The sequence below is a fragment of the Eumetopias jubatus genome, unplaced genomic scaffold, assembly GCF_037043125.1.
Source record: "Eumetopias jubatus isolate StellerSeaLion01/CBP00866 unplaced genomic scaffold, mEumJub1_p1.0 scaffold_23, whole genome shotgun sequence".
Lineage (NCBI taxonomy): Eukaryota > Metazoa > Chordata > Mammalia > Carnivora > Otariidae > Eumetopias > Eumetopias jubatus.
In genome coordinates, this window is record NW_028274829.1 from 1,689,870 (window position 1) to 1,712,498 (window position 22,629).

Below are 22,629 nucleotides of genomic sequence, written 5' to 3' on the forward strand. Positions count from 1 at the left end.
CCTCTCCCACTCCCCCTGCTAGTGCTCCTGCTCTCACTCTCTCTGTCAAATAAATAAATAAAATCCTAAAAAAATAAAAAATCAAGGATTTAAAAAGACAAGTCAAAATGTCTCAGAAACTGTATCTCCAGGTCAAAGTTCATCTATTTAAATGTTATATTTGCTTCTTCCCACTAATAAACCTTTATTTCACTCAAACTGAGCAATAAATCTTCCACACTGAAGTATCTTCCTTGCCCAGTTAATCCAAAGGAAAAAAAATGAAATGATTAGTAAAGGACAATGTAGAGACTAATACACCCTTTTAATATGTTTTTAAAAAGTGTTTAAAGTTTGTAATTCCTAGTAGGAAAACAGTATCTGAATGAATACCCTAATGGCAAACCACTGTAGAGTGTTGCAGTTGCAGGTGGGGCAGAGGGGTAGGGATTCTCTTCTCAGCACCCCAGCTTTCTTCATGAGAAGGTCAGAGGTACACTGCTTTGTATCATTGCGACATCCTTTGGGTGATCGTTGCTTTTCCTTCAGCAAGGGCTTTATTTGTCTGAAGGGCATTATGCTTGACCTCCCAATCTGACTGACAATTTATTGATGAGATTCATAACCTTTGGATTGCTCTATTTTGACATACTCGCTGGGGTCTGGGCCACATCCTGGAAGGCCACCATAACTTCTGGATCCTGCAGAGAGAACCTCTGGATCACTAAGAATTTCACTGAGCCCAGGCATTCCTGACATTCCAGGCATTCCCCCCTGCCATTCCAGGCATTCTCCAGGAAAACTACCAGGCATTCCCCCAGGAAAGCCACCTGGGAAAGAGCCATAGGAGCTCCTGATTGTCATCTGGCTTCTTCCTCCCTCTGGGCTCTCTCATGTTCTTCCCGAGCCTTCTTAAACCTTTCTATTCTTTCTTTGATCTCTTGTTCTTCACGTTTTCGCTCATACTTTCTCCGATGTTCAGCAATTTTCTGGGCCCTCGGTTGAACTTCTTTCAGCACTGCACTAGCATCTTCGTCGTAATCCAGTTCACAAGCAAGGGCAAGGTCATGTGCTGCTTCTTCCCAATGGCCCAGAAGTCTGTGTGCTTTCCCTCGTCACTTATAAGGCTGAGCTGAATCAGGATTTATTTCAATAGCCCTGTCACAGTCTCGAAGGGCAGCATTTCGCTTCTGTCATTTGATGAAGACACTGGCTCTCCTGGCATACAGAATGGCCAAGCGAGGAGGATTCAGTTTGATGGCATCTGTGAACAAGTCAATGGTTTTCCGTAGTTCACCATCATTTAGGGCATCAATGGCAGCCACTTTTTTATCATTTGCCTGATCCATTAGTTCCTCGGTTCATCTCCCATTTCTTGAGGGGCGTCAGTATCTGGTTCAATCACACCTTCATTGTCGATTTCTAGATCACTTTCCTCACTTGATGGTTCATCTCTCTTTATGTTTTTCCTCCGCCTTCTTACTATTTGTTTTTTCTTCCTTGATATTGTCTTCTGATTCAGTTTTACGAGTTGCAGGTGGTATTTTACCCCCCACGCTCTCCACACTCTCCCGCAGGAAGCGCCATTCCTCGGTGTGCAGAACGCTCGAATCCAGCCTCCACATTTTCAGGAAGGCCCTAAGCTCGCTCACTTTGAGGGGGTCCGTGGTCCGGAGGCGGTGGCAGGCGGCAGGCGTGATTGTGTGGAAGGGGGCGGCTGCCAAGAGGCAGAACAGACTAGAACCTTCCCGGCCGCTGGCTCCTCTTACCCCACTTGTTAAACTTTTAATTTAAAAGTCCAAGCTTATATTCAGAAAACTACACAAAAAATGTTTAAACAATAAGGAAGATTTAAATAAATGGAAAAATATCTCTAGTGGACTTAACTGTGGTTCTCTTCATGTTCATATGATGAAGCTCTAACCCTCAACCTAGCTGTATTTGGACAAGATGCTTTTAAAAAGTAATTAAGGGGGCGTCTGGGTGGCCCAGTCAGCTAAGCATCTGACCCTTGCCTTTGGCGCATGTCATGATCTCAGGGTCTCAAAATTAAGCCCAATGTTGGGCTCCATGCTAGGTGTGGATCCTGCTTAATATTTTCTCTTCCTCTCCTGCTGCCCCTCCCCCCAGCTCACTCCCTTTCTTAAAAAAAAAAAAAAGGAATTAGGTAATTAAATGAGTTCCATAAGTGTGGAGCCATAATCTGATTGGATTTTATCCAATGATAAAAGGAAGATTTTTCTCTCTTTCTCTCTCTCTCTCTCCTGCTCTCCTTCTCTTCTCCACTCCCCATCACTGTCTCTCTCTCTCCCCAAGTATACAATTTTCACTGTTTATATAACATAGTCTGTGATATTTTGTTATGGTAGCCTGAGCATACTAGTATAATATCTCATCGAGAAAGTGAGAAGAAAAATCTGTAATAAAAGAAAATATTTACAAATCATATATCTGAAAAAAGACTTGTATGTAGAATATATAAAGAACTCTTACAAATTAATGATAAGAACAAATTTTTCTTCTTAGGACCCAATTTTTTAAAAGCAGAGACTGAATAGATATTTCTCAAAAAAAGATCTATGTGTTCAATAAGCCCATGAAAACATGCTCAACATCATTAGCCATCAGAATGAAATAGAAATTAAAACTACTTCACATCCACTAAAAACAATCTAATGTTTTTTAAAAAGGAGAAACACAGTATTGGCAAAGATATGGAGGAATTGATTCTCTCACATACTGTTAGGAGTTTAAGATTGGAAGAGTCTGACAGTCCACAAAAGATTAAACATAGCATTACTATGTGACCCCACAATTCTACTCCGACGTACATACCCAAAAGTTGTTGAAAACATATGTCTACACAACTTGTCCATGAATGTTCATAGCCACATTATTTATCATTGCGAAAAAGTGGACATTATTCACTGGATGAATTCATAAAGAAAAGTGGCACTATCCATACAAAACATACACATTGTTTGAAAAGGAGGATCCAAGAAGTCAATGAAGGAAGACCCTGAACTCCTCTCTTCTGGGAGCATACCAGGTCTACATCTACTTATAGAACAATTCCTCCTGAAGAAGAACTTTAGGACTTCTTGAACAGCTTCTGCACAACAACATTTGGACTACTTAGAGATCAGCAAGAGTGATGGAGACACAGACACAATAATGAAGACACATCTGACACAGCAAATTGGAATGCAGACAGAGAGTAACATGAACACATATGTCTGCCCCGGGACACAGACAAAACTCTGGGTTTAAAACAGCAAGTAGGATATAAAAGGAACCAGCCCAAGAATCCCACCAAACTCCGGAACTGTCTCTGGGTGGGAGGGGCTGGAAAGCGCCACAGTTTATGCTGCTCCTTCATCTTGATAGCATCAATAAAAGCAAGGTCCAGATGCTAAAGCCAGCCTGCCACTTCAGAGAATAGCCCATAGAAGCCACATATAATCCACCAAGGTGACCCCAATGCAGTAGACACCAAGACATCCCTGGTCAGTGATCATGACACCTCCACCCATCTCAGGGGACACAGGGGCAAAGCACTCCAGAACACTGTACACTTGCACCACCTTGGCTCCGGATGACTTGCCAGGACATCCCATGCACAGAAATGTCTGGTCTCCAGTCACTCCACCAGGGCTTTCCCCTCACCACAAGCATGCCTTGGCTCTAGCAACTTAGCAGGGTGCCCTTTGTGTGGAGCATCACAAGACACCTTAATCCATCCAACCTCGGCTCCAGACACCCTGGTTGGGTGCTCCCTCTGTGGAGGACTCTGGGACACCCTGACTTGCCCCCACATCAGATTCAGCTGACCTCCCAGGTCACAGGGGGAGACCTGGAACTGCTTATCCCATGCCAGCCACAGCCACCGCCAGCCCACACCAGGAATAGCCATATGAAAGAACATTCTTTCAAGTCTAGGAGAAGTAACTGTTCTGCCTAATTCATATAAATAAACACCAAAAATTAAGCAAAATAGAAAAGTATGCTAAAAAAGAAAAAAACAAAGCAAAACATCAGAAAAAGAACTAAATGAATAAAGATAAGCGATTTATGTGATTATGAATTTAAAATAATGGTTAAAAAGATGCTTACCAGATAGGAGAGGAGAATAGTTGAACTCAGTGTGAATTTCAACAGAGATAGAAAATAACAATTCAGAGTTGAAGAATGCAATAATGGAAGTGAAAATTACACTTGAGAGAAGCTACAGTAGGGTAGAGAATGAATACAGAAGAAAGAAGAGTGAAGTAGAAGGCAGTATAATAAAAAACACCATAGCTGCATAGAAAAAAAGAAAAAATGGGGATAGGTTAAGGGATCTTTTGAACGAATCAAACAAAATTCACACAATAGAGGTCACAGATAGAGAACAGAGAGAGAAAGAGTTAGAAAATATATTTTAACAAGTAAGAGCTGAGAGCTATCCTAACCCAAGGAAGGAAACAAATATCCAAGTTCAAGAAGCACAGAGAGTTCTAAACAAGATGAACATAAGGGGGTCCGCTACACAACAACAGTATTTAAAATGTCAAAGATTAAAGATTAGAGCGAGTTTTAAAAACAGTTGAAACAAGTAACTAGTTACATAGGAAATCGCATTAGGCTATCAGCTAATTTTTCAGCAGAACTATGTAGATCAGAAAGGAGTCACATGATGTATTTAAAGTGATGAAATGAAAAAGTCTACAAATAAGAATACACTGCCTGGCAAGGTTGCAGTTCAGAACTGAAGGAGAGTTAAAGAGTTTCCCAAACAGACAAAAACTAGAGTTCATCACCGCTAGGTGGCCATACAAGAAATGTTAAAGTGACTTCCTAAAGCGGAAAAGAAAGGACCATAATTAAAAGTAAGAAAATTATTAACAAAAACAAATACAATATGATGACATATAACATGAAGGGGAGAATACAAAGGTTCTTTTAGAATGTTTTAGAACTTAAGTGACTATAACTTAATTGAGACTACTATAGGACATGGATGAATAACAAAAAACCCGTAACAGATGCCAAATCCTATAATAGGTACACCCAAATTAAAGAGAAAGAAAGCCCAACCATAATATTACAGAAAATCAACAATCACAAGGAAAGAGAGCAAGAAAAAAAGAAAGGAACAGAGAAGTACTACAAAATCAACTACAAAACAATTAACAAAATGGAAATAAGTCCGTCCTTATCAATAATTACTTTAAATGTAAATAATCTAAATACACCAATAAAAACATGTAAGTTGGCCAAATGGATACAAAAACCATTCCCATCTCTCAACTTCCTACAAAGTGACTCACTTCATACCTAAGGACACATAAAGGCTGAAAAATAAGGGACAGAAAATACATATTTTGCAAATAGAAAAGAAAAAAAGCTGGGGTAGCAAAACTACATCAAACAAAATAAACATTAAAACAAAGAGTATAACAAAAGGCAAAGAAAATCAATACATAATGATAAAGAGATGAGGGGGAAGAAGACATCAGTGAAGTAGGAGGACCCCGGCTCCTCTCATTCCATGAACACAACTAGGTAATTAGCAAATCACCGTAAATACCCCAGGAATCAATCTGGAGACTGTCAGAACAAACTCCACAAGTAAAAGGAGAGAAGAGGCCACATCGAGGAAGGTAGGAAGTATGGAAATGTGCTTTAAGAGAGAAACAGATCATGGGTGTTGTGGGAGGAAGGAGTCCTGGTCACAGAGAAGGGTGAAAAAGAGAGAAACACAAGGGAACACACAGGAGAATACTTCCCTGAAGCCATTGGCTGGGGAAATGATAGGGGCTGAATTTTGGGAGTTCTTGCAACTACAGGGGCTTGCAGACTGAAGCCTTAAAGGTCAGTGGTCTTGGCTGTGATAGAGCACGGAGGGCACTATACTGCTGCAAGAGAAAAGGCAGGCAAGCAACTCGGGGGCACATGGTATGGAAGCACTGATCAGGAGAAAGCCTAGGACACCAAGTAAGGAGATTATTTGCTCTTCTTTTGAGTACATCCCTGAGAGGCAGTGTTCACAGAGATACCTCTACATGAGCAAAGGAACTGTCTGATCCCATTTTCCTCCCCCCATCCCTCAGCATAAACACAGAGCCACGTGCAGGAAGTAGTGCAGCAGCAACACTGGCTACATAATTTGCTTATAACAGGTCCCACTCCTCCCTGACAGGACTGCACTTTTCATTAAAGCTTGCTCAATCCCAGCACAATAGGCCCCTTCCCCAGAAAATGAGCAGAAACCACTTCCTACACCACATCTCCCAACCAGAGTTCTTAAGAGCCTCAGATCTCCTGGAAATGGTGTCAGTTCTCAAATCACAAGCAGACCAGAGCACACCTAGTTAAAACTTACCACACTCTGGCCAAGGATGAAACCCTGCCACAGAATTATTAAAGGGGACACAATACAAATGAGAGCAACAATGACAAAGGCAAGGCATCAGAGAAAATCGGCAGAAACCACCACAAAACAAATAATAAAATGACACTAATACATATCTGTCAATAATTATCTTGAATGTAAATGGATTAAATACTCCAATCAAAAGACACAGGGTGTCAGAATGGACAAACAAACAAGACCCATCTATATGTTACTTACCAGAGACTCATTTTAGACCTAAAGACACTTGCAGATTGAGAGTAGAGAAACTTTTGTCATGTAAATGGACATGAGGAGAAAGCCAAAGTAGCAATAATTGTACTGGAAACTAGAATTCAAGCCAAAGACAGTAAGAAGAAACAAAGAAGGACATTATAAAATAATGAAAAGAAAAATCCAACAAGAAGATCAAATAATTATAAATACTTATTTCTCCACTTCAGAGAAACCAAATATATTAATTATTCACAAACATAAATGAACTCATTGATACTAATACAATAATAATAGGAAACTTTAACATCCCACTCACGGTAATGGGCAGATCATCTAAACAGAAAATCAACAAGGAAATAATGGCCCTGAATGACACGCTGGATCAGATGGACTCGAAAGATATACACAGAACATTTCACCCTAAAGTAGCAGAATACACATTCTTTTTGAGTGCACATAGAACATTCTCCTGAGGAGATTACATACTGGATCACAAATCATGCATATTTTCTGAACACAGTGCTATGAAACTTGAAGGCAACCACAGGAAAAAAACTGGAAAGGCCACAAATACATGGATGTTAAACAACATTCTACTGAAAAATGAATGGGTCAACCAGGAAATCAAAGAAGAAAATAAAAAAAACACACAAATGAAAATGAAGAGACAATAGTCCAAAATGTTTGGGATGCAGTAAAAGTGGTCTTGAAAGGGAATTATATAGCAATAAAGGCCTACTTAAGAAGCATGAAACATCTCAAAGAAAAAGCCTAACTTTATACATAAAGGAGCTAGAAAAAGAACAACAAATGAAGCCTAAAGGTTATAAATGGAAATATTGACATAGAACCTAAAAAAGAAATATAACAGATCAATGAAAGCAGGAGGTGGTTCTTTGAAAATTTTAATAAAATTGATAAACCCCTACCAGACTTATAAAAAAGAAAAGATCCAAATAAATAAAATTTAAAAATGAGAGAGAAGATGTAACAACCAACAATGCAAAATACAAATAAGCATAAGAGAATATTATGAAAAATTCTATGGCAACAAATGGGACAACCCGGAAGAAACTGATGAAATCCCAGAAATATATAACCTACCAAAACTGGAAGAAACAGGACAAAATAGAGAACTTGAGTAGACTGATAACCAGCAAAGAAATTGAATGAGTAATCAAAAAATCTCTGAACAAACAAAAGTCTAGGACCAATTGCCTTCACAGGCAAATTCTACCAAACACTTTAAAAGACTCTATGCCTATTCTTCTCATAATATTCCAAAAAAGGGAAAGAAAGGTTCTAATTCATTCTATGAAGCTAGCATTATCCTGATACCAAAACCAAAGTCTCCACTAACAAAGAGAAGTACAGGCCAATATCTGTGATGAATATGGATGCAAAAATTCTCAATAAAATATTAGCAAACTGAATCCAATAATACATTTAAAAAATCACAAATTTACCACAATCAAGTGGTATTTTTCCTGGGTTGCCAAGGTGGTTTACAAATCAACACCACATCAATCAAAGAAAGGATAAGAACCATATGATCCTTTCAACAGATGCAGAAATTGCCTTTGATCAAGTACAACATCCATTCTTGGTGAAAAGCCTCAAAAAAGTAGGTTTAGAGAGAACATACATCAACATAAGAAAGATCATATATGAAAACCCAGCTAATGTCATCCTCAATGGGGAAAAACTGAGAGCTTTTCCTCTGTCAGGAACAAGAAAGGATGTCCACTCTCACCACTGTTATTTGATATAGTGTTGGAAGTCCTAGCCACAGCAATTAGGAAACAGAAAAAAGGCATCCAAATTGCCAAGGAAGAATTTAAACTTTCAGTATTTGCAGATATCATGATACACTATATAGAAAATCCAAAACACTCCACCAAAAGACTGCTTGAACTGATGTGTGAACTCAGTAAAGTCACAGGATACAAAATCAATGTGCAAAAATCTATTAGATTTCTATATACCAATAATGAAGCAGCAGAAAGAAAAATTAAGAAAACAACCCCATTTACAGCTGCACCAAAACCGGTAAGATATCTAGCAATAAACCTAACCAAAGAGGTAAAAGACCTGTAATCTTAAAACTATAAAAGATGAATGCAAAAAATGAAGACAACACAAACAAATGGAAAGACATTCCATACTCAGGGAGCAGAAGATATTGTTAAAATTGTTAAAATGTTTATACTACCAAAAGGAATCTGCACATTTAATGCAATCCCTACCAAAATACCAACAACATTTTTCATGGAGCTAGAACAAATAATCCTGAAATTTGTATGGGACCACAAAAGACCTCAAATAGCCAAAGAGACCTTGAAAAAGAAAAGCAAAGCTGGAGGTATCACAATTCCAGACTTCAAGTTGTATTACAAGGCTAATACAAGTGATAAAACAGTATGGTATTAGCATAAAAACAGATACGTAGATCAATAGAACAGAGTAGAACCCCCCGAAATGATCCAACAACAAATGTTCAATTAATCTTTGGCAAAGCAGGAAAGAATATCCCATCTGAAAATGATAGTCTCTTCAACAAAGTGTGTTCAGAAAAGGTGCAAAAGAATGAAACTGGACCACTTTCTCACATCACACAGAGGGACAGACTTGTGGTTCTGAAGCCAACTCTAGTGACACTAATCACAAATGGAAGGTACAGCACAAGCACAGGATCAGATCCCAAACGAGGCATCCCAAGGACAGTGGATGATAATTTCTCATAATATTTAGACCTGAAAACCAGCAAGCCTTACCTGTGGGTACTTTAAAAACCAGAGGACTTAGCTCTGAGAGAGCTGGAGGGTATGAATTCTTCTTTAAATCTTTGGTAGACTAACACAACATAATAATAAAAAAAATTAAAAAAAAAAGAATAACAGATAGTGTTTTGTTAGAAATAGTAGTGTTTAATACATAATAATAAATTGTGATTATGACTAAAAAAAATAAATCTTTGGTAGAATTTACCTGAGAAGCCATCTGATCCTGAACTTTTGTTTGCTGGCAGTTTTTTGAGTACTAATACAATGTCATTGCTGGTAAATGGCCTGTTCAAATTTTCTATTTCTTCCTGATTCAGTTTTGGGATTCTGTATGTTTCTAGGAATTTATCAATTTTTTCTTATATTGTCCAGTTTCCCCCGGCATATATATTTTTATAATATTGTCACAATTCTTCGTATTTTAGTGGTGTTTGTGATTCTTTCTCCTCTTCTGATTCTTATTTTTAATTATCTGAGTCTCACACCAGTCTCTGTCTCTGTCTGTCTCTCTGTTTTTCTCTCTCTCTTTAATGACTCTGGCTAAAGTTTGATCAGTTTTGTTCATCTTTTCAAAGAATCAGCTCTAGTTTTATTTATCTGTTGTGCTTTTCTTTAGTCTCAATTTCATTTATTTGTTTTCTAATCTTTATTATTTCCTTCTTCCTGCTGTTTTGGGGCTTTGACTAGTTTCTTTAGGTGTAAGATTAGATTCTGTATTTGAGATTTTTCTTGCTTCTTTAGGCAGGCCTGTCTTGCTATATACTTCCCTTTTAGAAAAGATTTTGCAGCATCCCAAATATTTTGGATGGTTCTGTTTTCTTTTTTATTTGTCTCTATGTATTTTTTAATTTCCTCTTTGATTTCCTGATTGACCCATTTATTCTTTAGTAGCATGTTGCTTAACCTCCACACATTTGTGGTCTTTCTGGATCTTTCCTTATGGCTGATTTCTAGTTTCATAGCATTGTGGTCAGAAAAGATGCATGATATGATTTCAGGCATTTTAAATTTGTTGAGTCTTGTTTTGTGGTCCAACATGTGATCTATTCGGGAGAATGTTCCATGTGTACTAGAAAAGAACATGTATTCTGCTGTTTTTGGATGGCATGTTCTGAATGTATCTGTTAGATCAATCTGACCCAATTAAAAGCCATTGTTTCCTTGTTGGTTTTCTGTTTGGATGATCTATCCATTAATGTAAGAGGGGTATTAAATTCCCTTACTGTTAATGTATTACTATTGATTTCTTCCTTTAGGCTTATTAATATTTGCTTTATGTATTTTGTGGTTCCCATGTTGTGTGAATAAATATTTATGATTGTTTTATCTTCTTAATTGGATTGCACCCTTTATGATGATGTAGTGTACTTCTTTGTCTCTAGTTATAGTTTTTGTCTTAAAGTCTATTTTGTCCAATATAAGTGTTGCTAAACCAGCTTTTTTTTTTTTTTTTGCTTCCATTTGCATGATGAATGTTTTTCCATCCCTTCACTTTCAATCTGCAGGTGAATTTAGGTGTGAAGTGAATCTCTTGCAGGCAGCATATAGATGGGTCTTGCTTTTTTATCCATTCACTAATTCCATTTCTTTTGATTAGAGTATTTGCTTTATTTACATTCAAACTAATTATTGATATGTATGTACTTACTGATATTTTACAACTTGTTTTATAACTGTTTTTATTGTTCTTCTCTGTTCCTTTCTTCTCTTGCTTTCTTTTCTTGTGATTTAATGGTTTTATTTAGTGACATGCTTAGAAACCTTTCCTTCCTTCCTTCCTTTTTTTCTTCTTCTCCTTCTAGTTTTTCTTTCTTTCTTTTTTCTTTCTTTCTTTCTTTTTTCTCTCTTTTTCTTCTTTCTTTCTTTTCTCTCTTTCTTTCTTCTTTCTTCTTTCTTTCTTCCTTCCTTCCTTCCTTTCTTTCTTCTTCTTTCTTTCTTTCTTCTTCTTTCTTTCTTTCTTTCTTTTTCTTTCTTTCTTTCTTTCTTTCTTTCTTTCTTTCTTTCTTTCTTTCTTTCTTTCTTTCTTTCTTTCTTTCTTTCTTTCTTTCTTTCTTTCTTCTTTCTTTTCTTTCTTTTTTCTTTCTTTCTTCCTTCCTTCCTTCCTTCCTTCCTTCCTTCCTTCCTTCCTTCCTTCCTTCTCTTTCTTTCTTTCTTTCTTTCTTTCTTTCTTTCTTTCTTTCTTTCTTTCTTTCTTTCTTTCTTTTTCTTTCTTTCCTTTCTTTTTCTTTTTTGTATCTATTTTTTTTATATCTATTACAGGAATTCAGTTTATGGTTACCAAAGGCCATATATAATATTCAATGCATATAGCAGTCTAAATTAGGTTAATGGATACTTATGTTTGAACACATTCCTAAAGCACTAAATTTTTATATCCTCCTTCCCCACAGTTTATGTATATAGTGCCATATTTTATACCTTTTTGCTTTGTGAGTTTCTTCACTGATTTTTATAGATATAATTGATTTTACTGCTTTTGTGCTTTAACCTTCATACTGGTTTATAAATGATTAATCTACTATTTTTATTTATTTTTTTGGATGAAAAGTTCAATTTTATATTTTATTATTATTTTTTTAAGTTTGTGTTTAAATTCCAGTTAGTTAACATTAGTTTTTGATGTAGTGTTCCATGATTTGTTGTTTGCATATAACACCCAGTGCTCCACTCAGTACGTGCCCTCCTTATTACCCATCACCAGGCTAACGCATCCCCTCCCCTCTAGAGCCGTCAGTTTGTTTCTCAGAGTCCATAGTCTCTCATGGTTTGTCTCCTCCTCTGATTTCCCCGCTTCATTCTTCCCTTCCTGCTACCTTCTTCTTCTTCTTTTTTAACATATAATGTATTATTTGTTTCAGAAGTACAGGTCTATGATTGAACAGTCTTACACAATTCACAGCACTCACCATAGCACATATCTTGCCCAATGTCTACCACCCAGCCACCCCACCTCTCCCACCCCCCACCACTCCAGCAACCCTGTTTCCTGAGATTAAGAATTCCGCATATCAGTGAGGTCATATGGTACATGTCTTTCTCTGATTGACAGCACTATCAACAATAGCCAAATTATCAAAAGGGCCCAAATGTCATTGACTGATGAATGGATAAGGATGTGGCATGTATATACAATTGAATATTACTTACCATCAAAAAGAATGAAATCTTGCCATTTGTGAAGACCTGGATTGAACGGGAGTATTATTTTTTTTAAAGATTTTATTCATTTATTTGACAGAGAGAGACAAAGCGAGAGAGGGAACACAAGCAGGGGGAGTGGGAGAAGGAGAGGCAGGGTTCTCGCCGAGCAGGGAACCCGATGTGGGGCTCGATCCCAGGACCCTGGGATCATGACCTGAGCCAGAGGCAGATGCTTACAAATCAAAACTACAAGGAGCCATCCAGGCGCCCCTGAACTAGAGTGTATTATGCTAAGGAAAATAAGGCAGTCAGAGAAAGTCAAATACCATGTGACTTCATTCAGTTGTGGAATTTAAGGTACAAAACAAATGAGCAAAGGGGAAAGATGAGAGAGAGGCAAACCAGGAAGTAGACTTAAGTCTAGAGAACACACTGATGGGCACCAGAGAGGAGCTGGGTGGGGCATGGATGAAACAGGTGATGGGGATTAAAGAGAACACATGCTTTGATGAGCACTGGATATTGTATGGAAGTGTTGAATCACTATATCGTACATCTGAAACCAATATTACTCTGTATGTTAACTAACTGGAATTTAAATAAAAACATTTTTAAGATTATAGAAGCTGTCAGTTTTTAATCAAGTACCGGTCCTTTGGGGGTGATTATTGCAGGTGTAACTGGTTTCTGGGCTGGATGGTAGATATAATGGGCTGAGTTCTAAACAGTAGGCTGGATCTAGGCTGTTTACTGCACATTGTTGGTCTGGGCTCTATTTTTCATTTGATTTTTACATATAAAAAGAACAAAGTAAGCAACAAATATCCTATGAAGCTCAGGAAGGCAAAGATTTAGGTGACTGGAGCACCGGATTAAAAATAACGGAACAGCACACATCAGCAGAATCGCTGGCCATGGAGAGCAGGCAGCCAGGTGGGCGAAACCCCGAGAAAGCTCTACAACGTGAACCGCTAATGTCAGGGCAGCAGCGCCCCAGTGTCTCTGCAAAAGAAGCTTCCACCGCCTTTTCTCATTCGCGCACGTCAGTTCCTGTGTCTCCACAAGAAGGCTCCGCCACTGCGGGAAAGGAATTGTTGGCAAGTTGGGTCCTGCGGGATGCAAAGGCTGTAGGAGCCCTGTAGTCCATTGCTGGTGGCTGGCGGACAGAAGACCGTCCCTATACCGTTGCCATGATTCCCGTGTCACTGATTGTGGCGATGATAGATATCTGGACTGGAGTCTACTTAATGGATTTGGTGTTGAAGGTGAGATCATTACCCTGACGCCCATGAAGGCCAGGGCCCAAGGCCCTAAAGCCTTTTTTTTTTTTTTTTTTTTTTAAACCTCTGCCTCGCTTCTTGGTGGGTATGTGTCACAATACTGGCCAGTGATGGCATTGTAAAGTTCGGGTCCTGCAGAAGAGGCAATTGGGGGTGGAAGTGAAGCAACTGAAATTAAAGGATCACGGTGAAATGTATTGTTTCCCCTGATCTTTACCGTCAGAACTCTCTAGAGATGCTGGTACTGGAATGAATGAAATTTAATTGTTAATTTATTGCACTGGTCTCAAACTTTAACGTACATAAGAGCATTTGGGTTTCCACTTAAAATGCACGTTTATGAGAGACCGTGGACCGGAAACAAACAGTTACAGAAAGGAACGGCGTGGAGAGATGGGGTACCTGGTGATGGGCATTGAGGAGGGCAGGTGTGGTGATGAGCACTGGGTGTTATAAGCAACTGATGAATCGTCGAACACTATGTCAGAAACTAATCATGTACTATATGCTGTCTAACAAACATAATACAAAAAATACAAAAGGGAAAAATGCAGATGCCAATATAGTGGGTCTGGGGCATTTTCTAAGATGTGAATTTCTGATAACTTCCCAGTTGCTTGTGATGTTTTAACACTAAGTATCAGGTAGACAACTTTTTTTTTAAATACCTTTATTGACATATAATTAAACAGCATTTAACTATACAACTTTTAAAAATGTACACATATTTAGTATGTGCAATTAGAAAAATTCTTACATTTGTATACATCCATAAACCCATCACTATTTCTGTCATCCCTACACATTTCCTCCTGCCTTTCAGTAATACCTTCTCCGAGACTTTTTCAGCCTTTGTCCCAAGGCAACTTTTGCTTTTCTATCTCTCTAGTACACATTTTCCAAGCTTTAGTATAAATGGGCTCATATATCTTATGTGTGCTTAGGAGGACTGTAGAGGATTCTTTCACTTAAATTATGTGGATTCAATACATCCTTCCATTTTGTTTCTGAGTGGTATCCTATATTGTATAGATATACCAATTTATTGTATCCTTTCATCTGGTCAACTGACCTAAGTTGATATTAAATTAGACTAAATTTTTATATTCAAGATAATATATGTAATCCTTATTATATCTACTAAAAATAACTTTAATATGCACAGAAGAGGAAATGAGAAAACAATCCATGAGATACAAAGGAGGGTAGTAATAGATATATTAATAAAGAAAAAATATACAACATATGGAAAAGAAATAGCAAATGGTAGTAGAAAATTCCTTATCATCAATCACTTTAAATGTACATGATGAGACTATCTAAGTAAAAGACACTATTTGTGATAATGGAAAAACCATCATCCAACTTTATGCTTTCTATAAAAGATTCACTCTAGGGCTTGAACTTGGGATCCTGAGATCAAGACCTGAGTTGAGATCAAGAGTCAGCGCTTGATAGGAGAGGAAAGATGGCAGAGGAGTAGGGGACCCTGTTTCAACTGGTACCCGGAATTGAGCTGGGTATCTACCTGACCACCCTGAGCACCCACGAAACCAGCCTGAGATGTAAGAAGATCTGGATCTCTACAAACAGAATATCGCAGGCGGTTGGTTTTGAGGTACTAAGAGGGGAGCCCTGATTCTGCGGGCAGATATCGGAGGATAAATGGCAGCGGGAAGGTGGCTGGCCGTGGGGATCCTACACCTCCGGTGAGTGACAGCCTCATGTCCTGGGGATGGGGCACAGACTCACAGACCAGTAGCGGCAGGGAAAGGACTTTAGGGCGGCCCCGGGCGGAAACCTGGAGCCGCGGGGTTGCACGTGGGAACCGGGAGCTGTTGGCGGTTTTAGAAGCACAAAGGGCAGAGACATGCTCCGACCTGGAGGCAGGACTGGGGGCGCTGCAGAGGGGCACACAAACCAGGACCCTGCAGTTTATAGCAGCATGGACAGAAACGCAGACGGTGTGGCCTGGAGAGCTCACTGAAGAACAGACTGCGGTCTCTCTGCTCTGAGGCAGAGGGTTGGAAACGGTCTCCTCTGCTCTGACTTGTGGAAGAGATGTGGAAAGCCACCAGAGAACAAAAGCCCCCCAAAACCAGTTCCCACTGAGCCCATCCCCCGCCACAGGGGGGTAGGGCAACTCTGCCCAAACAGGGTTGCCTGAGTAACAGCACACCAGGCCCCTCGACCGGAAGACAGGCTGGGAAAACAAGAGGCCAGCAACCCTAAGGTCTCTAACAAACAGGTGCATCTTGCTTGGGTATTGGTCAATAATTTGGACTCTGTACATTCCCTCAAACGTCCGTCAACAGAATGACTAGGAGGAGGAACCCCTAAAATAGAAAAGACTCAGAGATTATGACTTATGGTGCAGATTTACAAATGGATGCAGATATAACCAAGATGTCGGAGAGGAATTCAGGGTAGTAGTCGGAGAGGAATTCAGGGTAGCAATTGTGAAGACAATGGCTAGAATGGAGAAATCAATCAATGGCAACATAGAGTGTCTAAGGGCAGAAATGAAAACTGAATTGGCAGAACTGAAAAATGCTATCAATGAGATCCAATCCAATCTAGATAATCTAACACCAAGGCAAGTGAGGCAGAAGAACGAATAAGCAACCTGGAAGACAATATACTAGATAAAAGGGGAAAAGAGGAGGCCAGGGAAAAACAACTCAGAATCCATGAAAATAGAATCAGAGAAATAAGTGACACCATGAAGCGTTCCAATGTCAGAATAATTGGAATTCCGGAAGGAGTGGAGAGAGAGAGAGGACTAGAAGATGTATTTGAGCAAATTGCAGCTGAGAATTTCCCTAATCTGGGGAATGAAACAAACATTCGCGTCCTAGAGGCAGAGAGGACCCCTAGAGGAGAACATAGGCAATAACCTCTTTGACATCACCCACAGCAACTTCTTTCAAGGTACATCTCCAAAAGCTAGTGAAACAAAAGCAAAAATGAACTTTTGGGAGTTCATCAAGATAAAAAGCTTCTGCATAGCAAAGGAAACAGTCAACAAAACAAAGAGGCAACCCACAGAATGGGAGAAGATATTTGCAAAAGACACTCCAGGTGAAGGGCTGGTATCCAAGATCTATAAAGAACTTCTCAAACTCAACACCCAAAAAACAAATAATCAAGTCAAAGAGTGGGCAGAAGATATGAAAAGACACTTCTCTGAAGAAGACATACAAATGGCTAACAGACACATGAAAAAGTGTTCATCATCATTAGCCATCAGGGAAATTCAAATCAAAACCATGTTGAGATACCACCTTACACCAGTTAGAATGGCAAAAATGGACGAGGAAAGAAAGAACAAATGTTGGAGAAGTTGTGGAGAAAGGGGAACCCTCTTACACTGTTGGTGGGAATGCAAGTTGGTACAGCCACTTTGGAAAACGGTGTGGAGGTTCCTCAAAAATTCAAAAAGAGAGCTACCCTATGACCCAGCAATTGCGCTCCTGGGTATTTACCCCAAAGACACAGATGTAGTGAAAAGAAGGGCCACATGCACCCCAATGTTCATAGCAGCAATGTTCGCAATAGCCAAACTGTGGAAGGAGCCGAGATGCCCTTCAACAGACGAATGGATAAAGAAGATGTGGTCCGTATATACAATGGAATATTACTCAGCCATCAGAAAGGATTTTGCTAAGTGAAATAAGTCAAGCAGAGAAAGTCAATTATCATATGGTTTCACTTATTTGTGGAACATAAGGAACAGCATGGAGGACATTAGGAGAAGGAAGGGAAAAATGAAGGGGGCAGAAATCGGAGGAAGAGACGAACCACGAGAGACTGTGGACTCTGAGAAACAAACAGGGTTTTAGAGGGGAGGGGGGATTGGTTAGCACGGTGACGGGCATTAAGGAGGGCACATACTGCATGGAGCACTGGGTGTTATACGAAAACAATGGATCGTGAATCACCACGTCAAAAACTAGTGATGTGTTGTATGGTGACTAACATAACATAAGAAAATTAAAAAACAAATACTGAGAAAAAAAAATTTGTGTATAACATTTAACCATGTTGTTAAACTATATCCTCTATAATTACACATCTGAGAACTAAATAATGGTGATTAACGGCATATGGGCATAGATGACCATGGTATTCTCATGAAACTCCAGGAAGAAACCGGGATTCCTTATACAGAGTAATGATTGCAAACTCTTCCGGTGTAGACACAGTTTGAAAATATGTGTTGATGAAGTAGGATGACAAGAATGGATTGTTCAGGTCTGGATTTCATCTCAATTCCAGCTATCTCAGAGGCCAAGGGAATGAATTTTGTCATTGTACTGCACACTAGTTGGGATACTGCCGTAGACACAGAGCTGGTAAGTATGCAGCAAATTCTCTCAGGGAATGACTTGTGAAAGCAGAAGATGGAGAAGATACTGTGACAGGCAGAGAAATAATCCTATATTTCAATGAAACAGGACACAAAAAAGCCTTTATAGTGGCATTAACCAGAACAGCCAAGTTTGCATAATGGCCAAAAAACTGGAAACTAAAAATTAGTGCATGCACTGATAACTAGTGATGCTAGTTTCCTTAAGTCAAACTCATTATCTGGAGTGTACATAACTGTGAACTACTCTTGAAGAAAATTTCCAGTGAAGAGTAAGACCAATTATGATAATAGTAAAAGACATGGGTTCAGTCACAAAAAGTAGATTTTGACTGGCTTAAACCAACGTCCATGTATTGTTCATTCAATACATACATAGAAAAATACTGTCAAATATGACAGTAATGGTGCTCAATCTGTGCTGATGTCCAAGACAAAGTAAAGGGGTTCACCCTAAGAGTTGTATGATGGGAATTGGCATGGCTAAAAAGAGTGTGAATGTAATAGAAACTTATGAACGTGCTCAGGTAAACAGTTGTCTCTAAAGTCTTATTAACTATGCTGAATTTCAAGGCTCAGAATTTAAAAGGCATCAAAAACAGCATAAGGACTTAAGCCTGAAATAGGCTGTGGATGGAATCAGAAAGCAACATAAATGTATCCATTGAAAAATATAAAAGGTGGGCTAATGAGGGGAGGAAATGAAGGCACAAAATGGAATGTTTTGAGATCACTAGGGCAAAACAGGCCTTTGATAATACCACCTGTAAAATTACACAACATTCTGAGACATGCAGCCCATGACTGCAGCATGTGATCACATAATGGTTGCTGAACTGGTGAGAGTGTTATACTTTCCACTATGAATGTATTTTTTAATGAAGACAACCTTTGCCAACTAAAATCCAAGGACTCTTCTAAATAACTGGGAGAATATAATGTAATTGAGAAAATACTGAAGTGAATACTATGTATTTGTCTTTTCTGGATTTCATTGACATGTATCTCTTCCACATCAATTTTTTAAAGATTTTATTTATTGCAGAGCACATACAAGTGGGCGGAGCGGCAAAGGGAGGAGGAGTCTGCTTCAGGACACAAGTCTGCAATGGACGCAAGGCTCGATCCCAGGACCCTGGGATCATAACCTGAGCCGAAAGCAGACGTTTAACAGCTGAACCACCCAGGCGCCCCCTTCCACTTCATTGTAATTTATGCCCTCATTTTATTCATCCTGGACTATTTCAGAAATTACTTAACTCCAAATGCTTCTTTTCCTTGGCTCCCGTTCTTTTTTAAATATATATAATTTATTTAGGATGTATGTCACCTGTCCTTGCCAAATGACAAAAAAATACAATAAATAAAATAAAGATTTTTACTCTGAACTATTTCAAAAAATAAACGTAATGAAACCATACAGATGAACGTGTAATTTTATTGTTCAAGTAAGAGAATTGCCAATATGCGGTCAATTGCCAACAAATGATAATCTTTGTTATCTTGCATAATGATAGTCCTTTGACAGATCAGTTGTAATTAGGATGATGTGCATACGATGGAGAGGGTTGACGAGTTGTCCTTGAAAGTGAGGCAGCAGAAGTATCACCTATCATTGGCATTGTGCACCATGGGTTGCCGGCCGGTTGCAGGTTAGAAAAACGAGCCTCACTGGCTGACAAATCCGCATATCTAGTTGGAAAAGTGGAAGGCTCCACCCTCATACCAAAATAACTGCTCTGTAAGGGAGATATGATACGGTACTGAGATGTAGAAGTTGTAGTTGTAACGAAGTTCACAATGTGGCCATTTGCTTGAGTGTAGCTGCTATGTGAGTACATGTGGAAAGTGGTCAACTGGTTTAAAGTAGCATGTGGCTCCATTCCAATTTGTCCCGGTGGTCTAACCGACATTGCTGATGCAGGAGAAAAATCACTTCTCATAGGGGCCGTTGTAGTAGCAATTCTCTGGCTGGGAGAAAGCTTCCTTATTCGAGGCACATTTACGTTGGTGGAGTTTGAACATACCCTTTCTCCGCTAGTTTCAGCAACAAAACCAGAATTAGGTCTCTCCACATTATCCACTGCTCTGCAGGGTTTCTTGTTGAAACCTTGAACTAATGAAACTGTAGAAGCATTTTTAATCCCGACTCTTCTTTTCATTCTTACTAAAAGATGGGGGCAGCCTCGTTTAAAATATGGATTATGATAGTACTGTAACTGAAACCAAAGGAGAACGTTACTAAGTGACATTTCCAACTAAGATAGAAGATAACCTATAAAATCTGACTGTAGTTTCATCACAAAAAGTCATCAAATAACATATTTAGTATGTTAGTATTTTTAAGAATTTACTTACTGGAAACAAACGTTTAATTACGGTTCATGAAAATGTGTTATATATTTACAGATAACAGTGAATAGCACTTTAAGTGGCTTCAGGACCTTATTTAAATTGAAGTTCATTGGTAACGATCAAAGATACTACCAAGATTTCTTATAACCCTGAATGTTTCATGCCTAAGCTGGCCTCAATTTTTAAAAAATGTTAAAAATTTAAAAATCTGACTTTAGCCTATACACACGAACATATTTACTGCTATACAAGGTGAAATCTTATATATTCTTTATATAAGTAATAACATTTTTGCATACCTTGCTTAAAACAGAAACTTCTTTTTCCTCTGCTAGAAAGTCAGCCAGAGAAGCAGATCTTTGAAAACTCTGTCGCATTTTACTAAATCCATAAAGATTAAGCTGGCGAACTAAACTCCTCATACTTCCAGTTTCAAATATCCTGAAGGGAACCTTTCCCTCCAACACTTCTTTCTTGAAGAGTTCCTCATCAATCACTATAGAAGTTCCCTTCTCATCCCACCAAATTGACTTGAATTGATCACTTTCAACTATTTTCCAGAGTTTCCTGGGAAAGGTCAGAGAAAGAAAATCATTATCTTCATCTGGTTCAGAGACACAGAATGTGTAACGTGGTCTTTTTATCAAGGATCCTCCTGACAAGGCCTGCAAAGCATTTTCTTCAATCATAGACCTCAGGTCCACATCTCCAGTGAATGTGTGATCACACAAAGGAGCGCTAATGGAGGCTGCGGAACCAGTCGATCCATCTTTAGGAGAATCATCTTGAATTTCTGAAGAAACATGTGCCATCTCAAATAAGTTTTCCTCCAGCTACGTTTCTCATCTGCATGGTTTTGAACACTGCAGCTTCAAATGCCGCTTTGGCTGGCCTACGCAGATAGACTACCCAGACCGTCACAATGCTCCACCACCTGAGTAGTTGTGACATCACAAGATGCCTGTTTCCTAGCAATTAAAGCCAGACTGTTTACTTGTGAAATTCATTTCAGTTAAAATAAAGTACTTAAAATAAAAGTTATGTAGACAGCGACCAAAAAACTAAAATGTACAAAATCTCATTTTCACAAAATTTTTTAAAGAAATAAATACATAATTATATTTAGCCCCTGATATAAAATTATTTCCTTCTTCTAAACACACTCTTACTAGGTTGGTGCCAATAACATAAAACCTGGTAAGTGAAACCTGCAAAAAAATGAGTAAAACAAAAGATTTAAAAAGCCCTGACGATTTGGAACTTAAATCTGTGTAACCTGTACATAAAGAAAGTCATTGAGACCACAAGTTAGTGGTTGCCCTGGGCCAGGTGAGAGGGGAAGGGAAAGTTCTGTTTAAAGGATTTTTTCTTAAGGTGTTGAAAATATTTAAGAATTAGGTAATATGATACAACATTACAAAGATACAATTGCCCTTGAATTTTATATTTTGAAATGGTTATTTTTACATAATGTGTATTTTGCCTCAATTTTTTTTGCCTCAATTTTTTTTTAATTTTTTTATTGTTATGTTAATCACCATATATTACATCATTAGTTTTTGGTGCAGTGTTCCATGAGTCATTCTTTGTTCATAACACCCAGTGCTCCATGCAGAACGTGCCCTCCTCAATACCCATCACCAGGCTAACCCATCCCCCTACCCCCCTCCCCTCTAGAACCCTCAGTTTGTTTTTCAGAGTCCATCATCTCTCATGGTTCGTCTCCCCCTCTGACATACTCCCCTTTTCTTCCTCTCCTGTTATCTTCTTCTTTTTCTTTTTTCTTAAAATATGTTGCGTTATTTGTTTCAGAAGTACAGAACTGTGATTCAACAGTCTTGCACAATTCACAGCGCTCACCGTAGCACATACCCTCCCCAATGTCCATCACCCAGCCACCCCATCCCTCCCACCCCCAACCACTCCAGTAACACTCAGTTTGTTTCCTGAGATTAAGAATTCCTCATATCAGTGAGGTCATGTGATACATGTCTTTCTCTGATTGACTTATTTCACTCAGCATAACACCCTCCAGTTCCATCCACGTCGTTGCAAATGGCAAGATCTCATTCCTTTTGATGGCTGCATAATATTCCATTGTGTATATATACC

At 38.8% G+C, this 22,629-nt stretch overlaps 1 protein-coding gene and 1 pseudogene across 1 annotated transcript; both read right to left on the reverse strand.

Annotated features, from left to right (window-relative positions):
* Positions 1 to 554: 554 nt before the first annotated feature.
* Positions 555 to 13,803, reverse strand: LOC148162078 (hsc70-interacting protein pseudogene; annotated as a pseudogene).
* A 5,888-nt stretch (positions 13,804 to 19,691) lies between these two features.
* LOC148162079 (heat shock transcription factor, Y-linked-like) lies at positions 19,692 to 21,329 on the reverse strand. Its single transcript, XM_088020323.1, has 2 exons — positions 20,817 to 21,329; positions 19,692 to 20,381 (listed from the first exon to the last, which is right to left on the reverse strand). The coding sequence occupies exons 1-2, from the start codon at positions 21,327 to 21,329 to the stop codon at positions 19,692 to 19,694; spliced, it is 1,203 nt and encodes a 400-aa protein (XP_087876449.1).
* Positions 21,330 to 22,629: the final 1,300 nt, after the last annotated feature.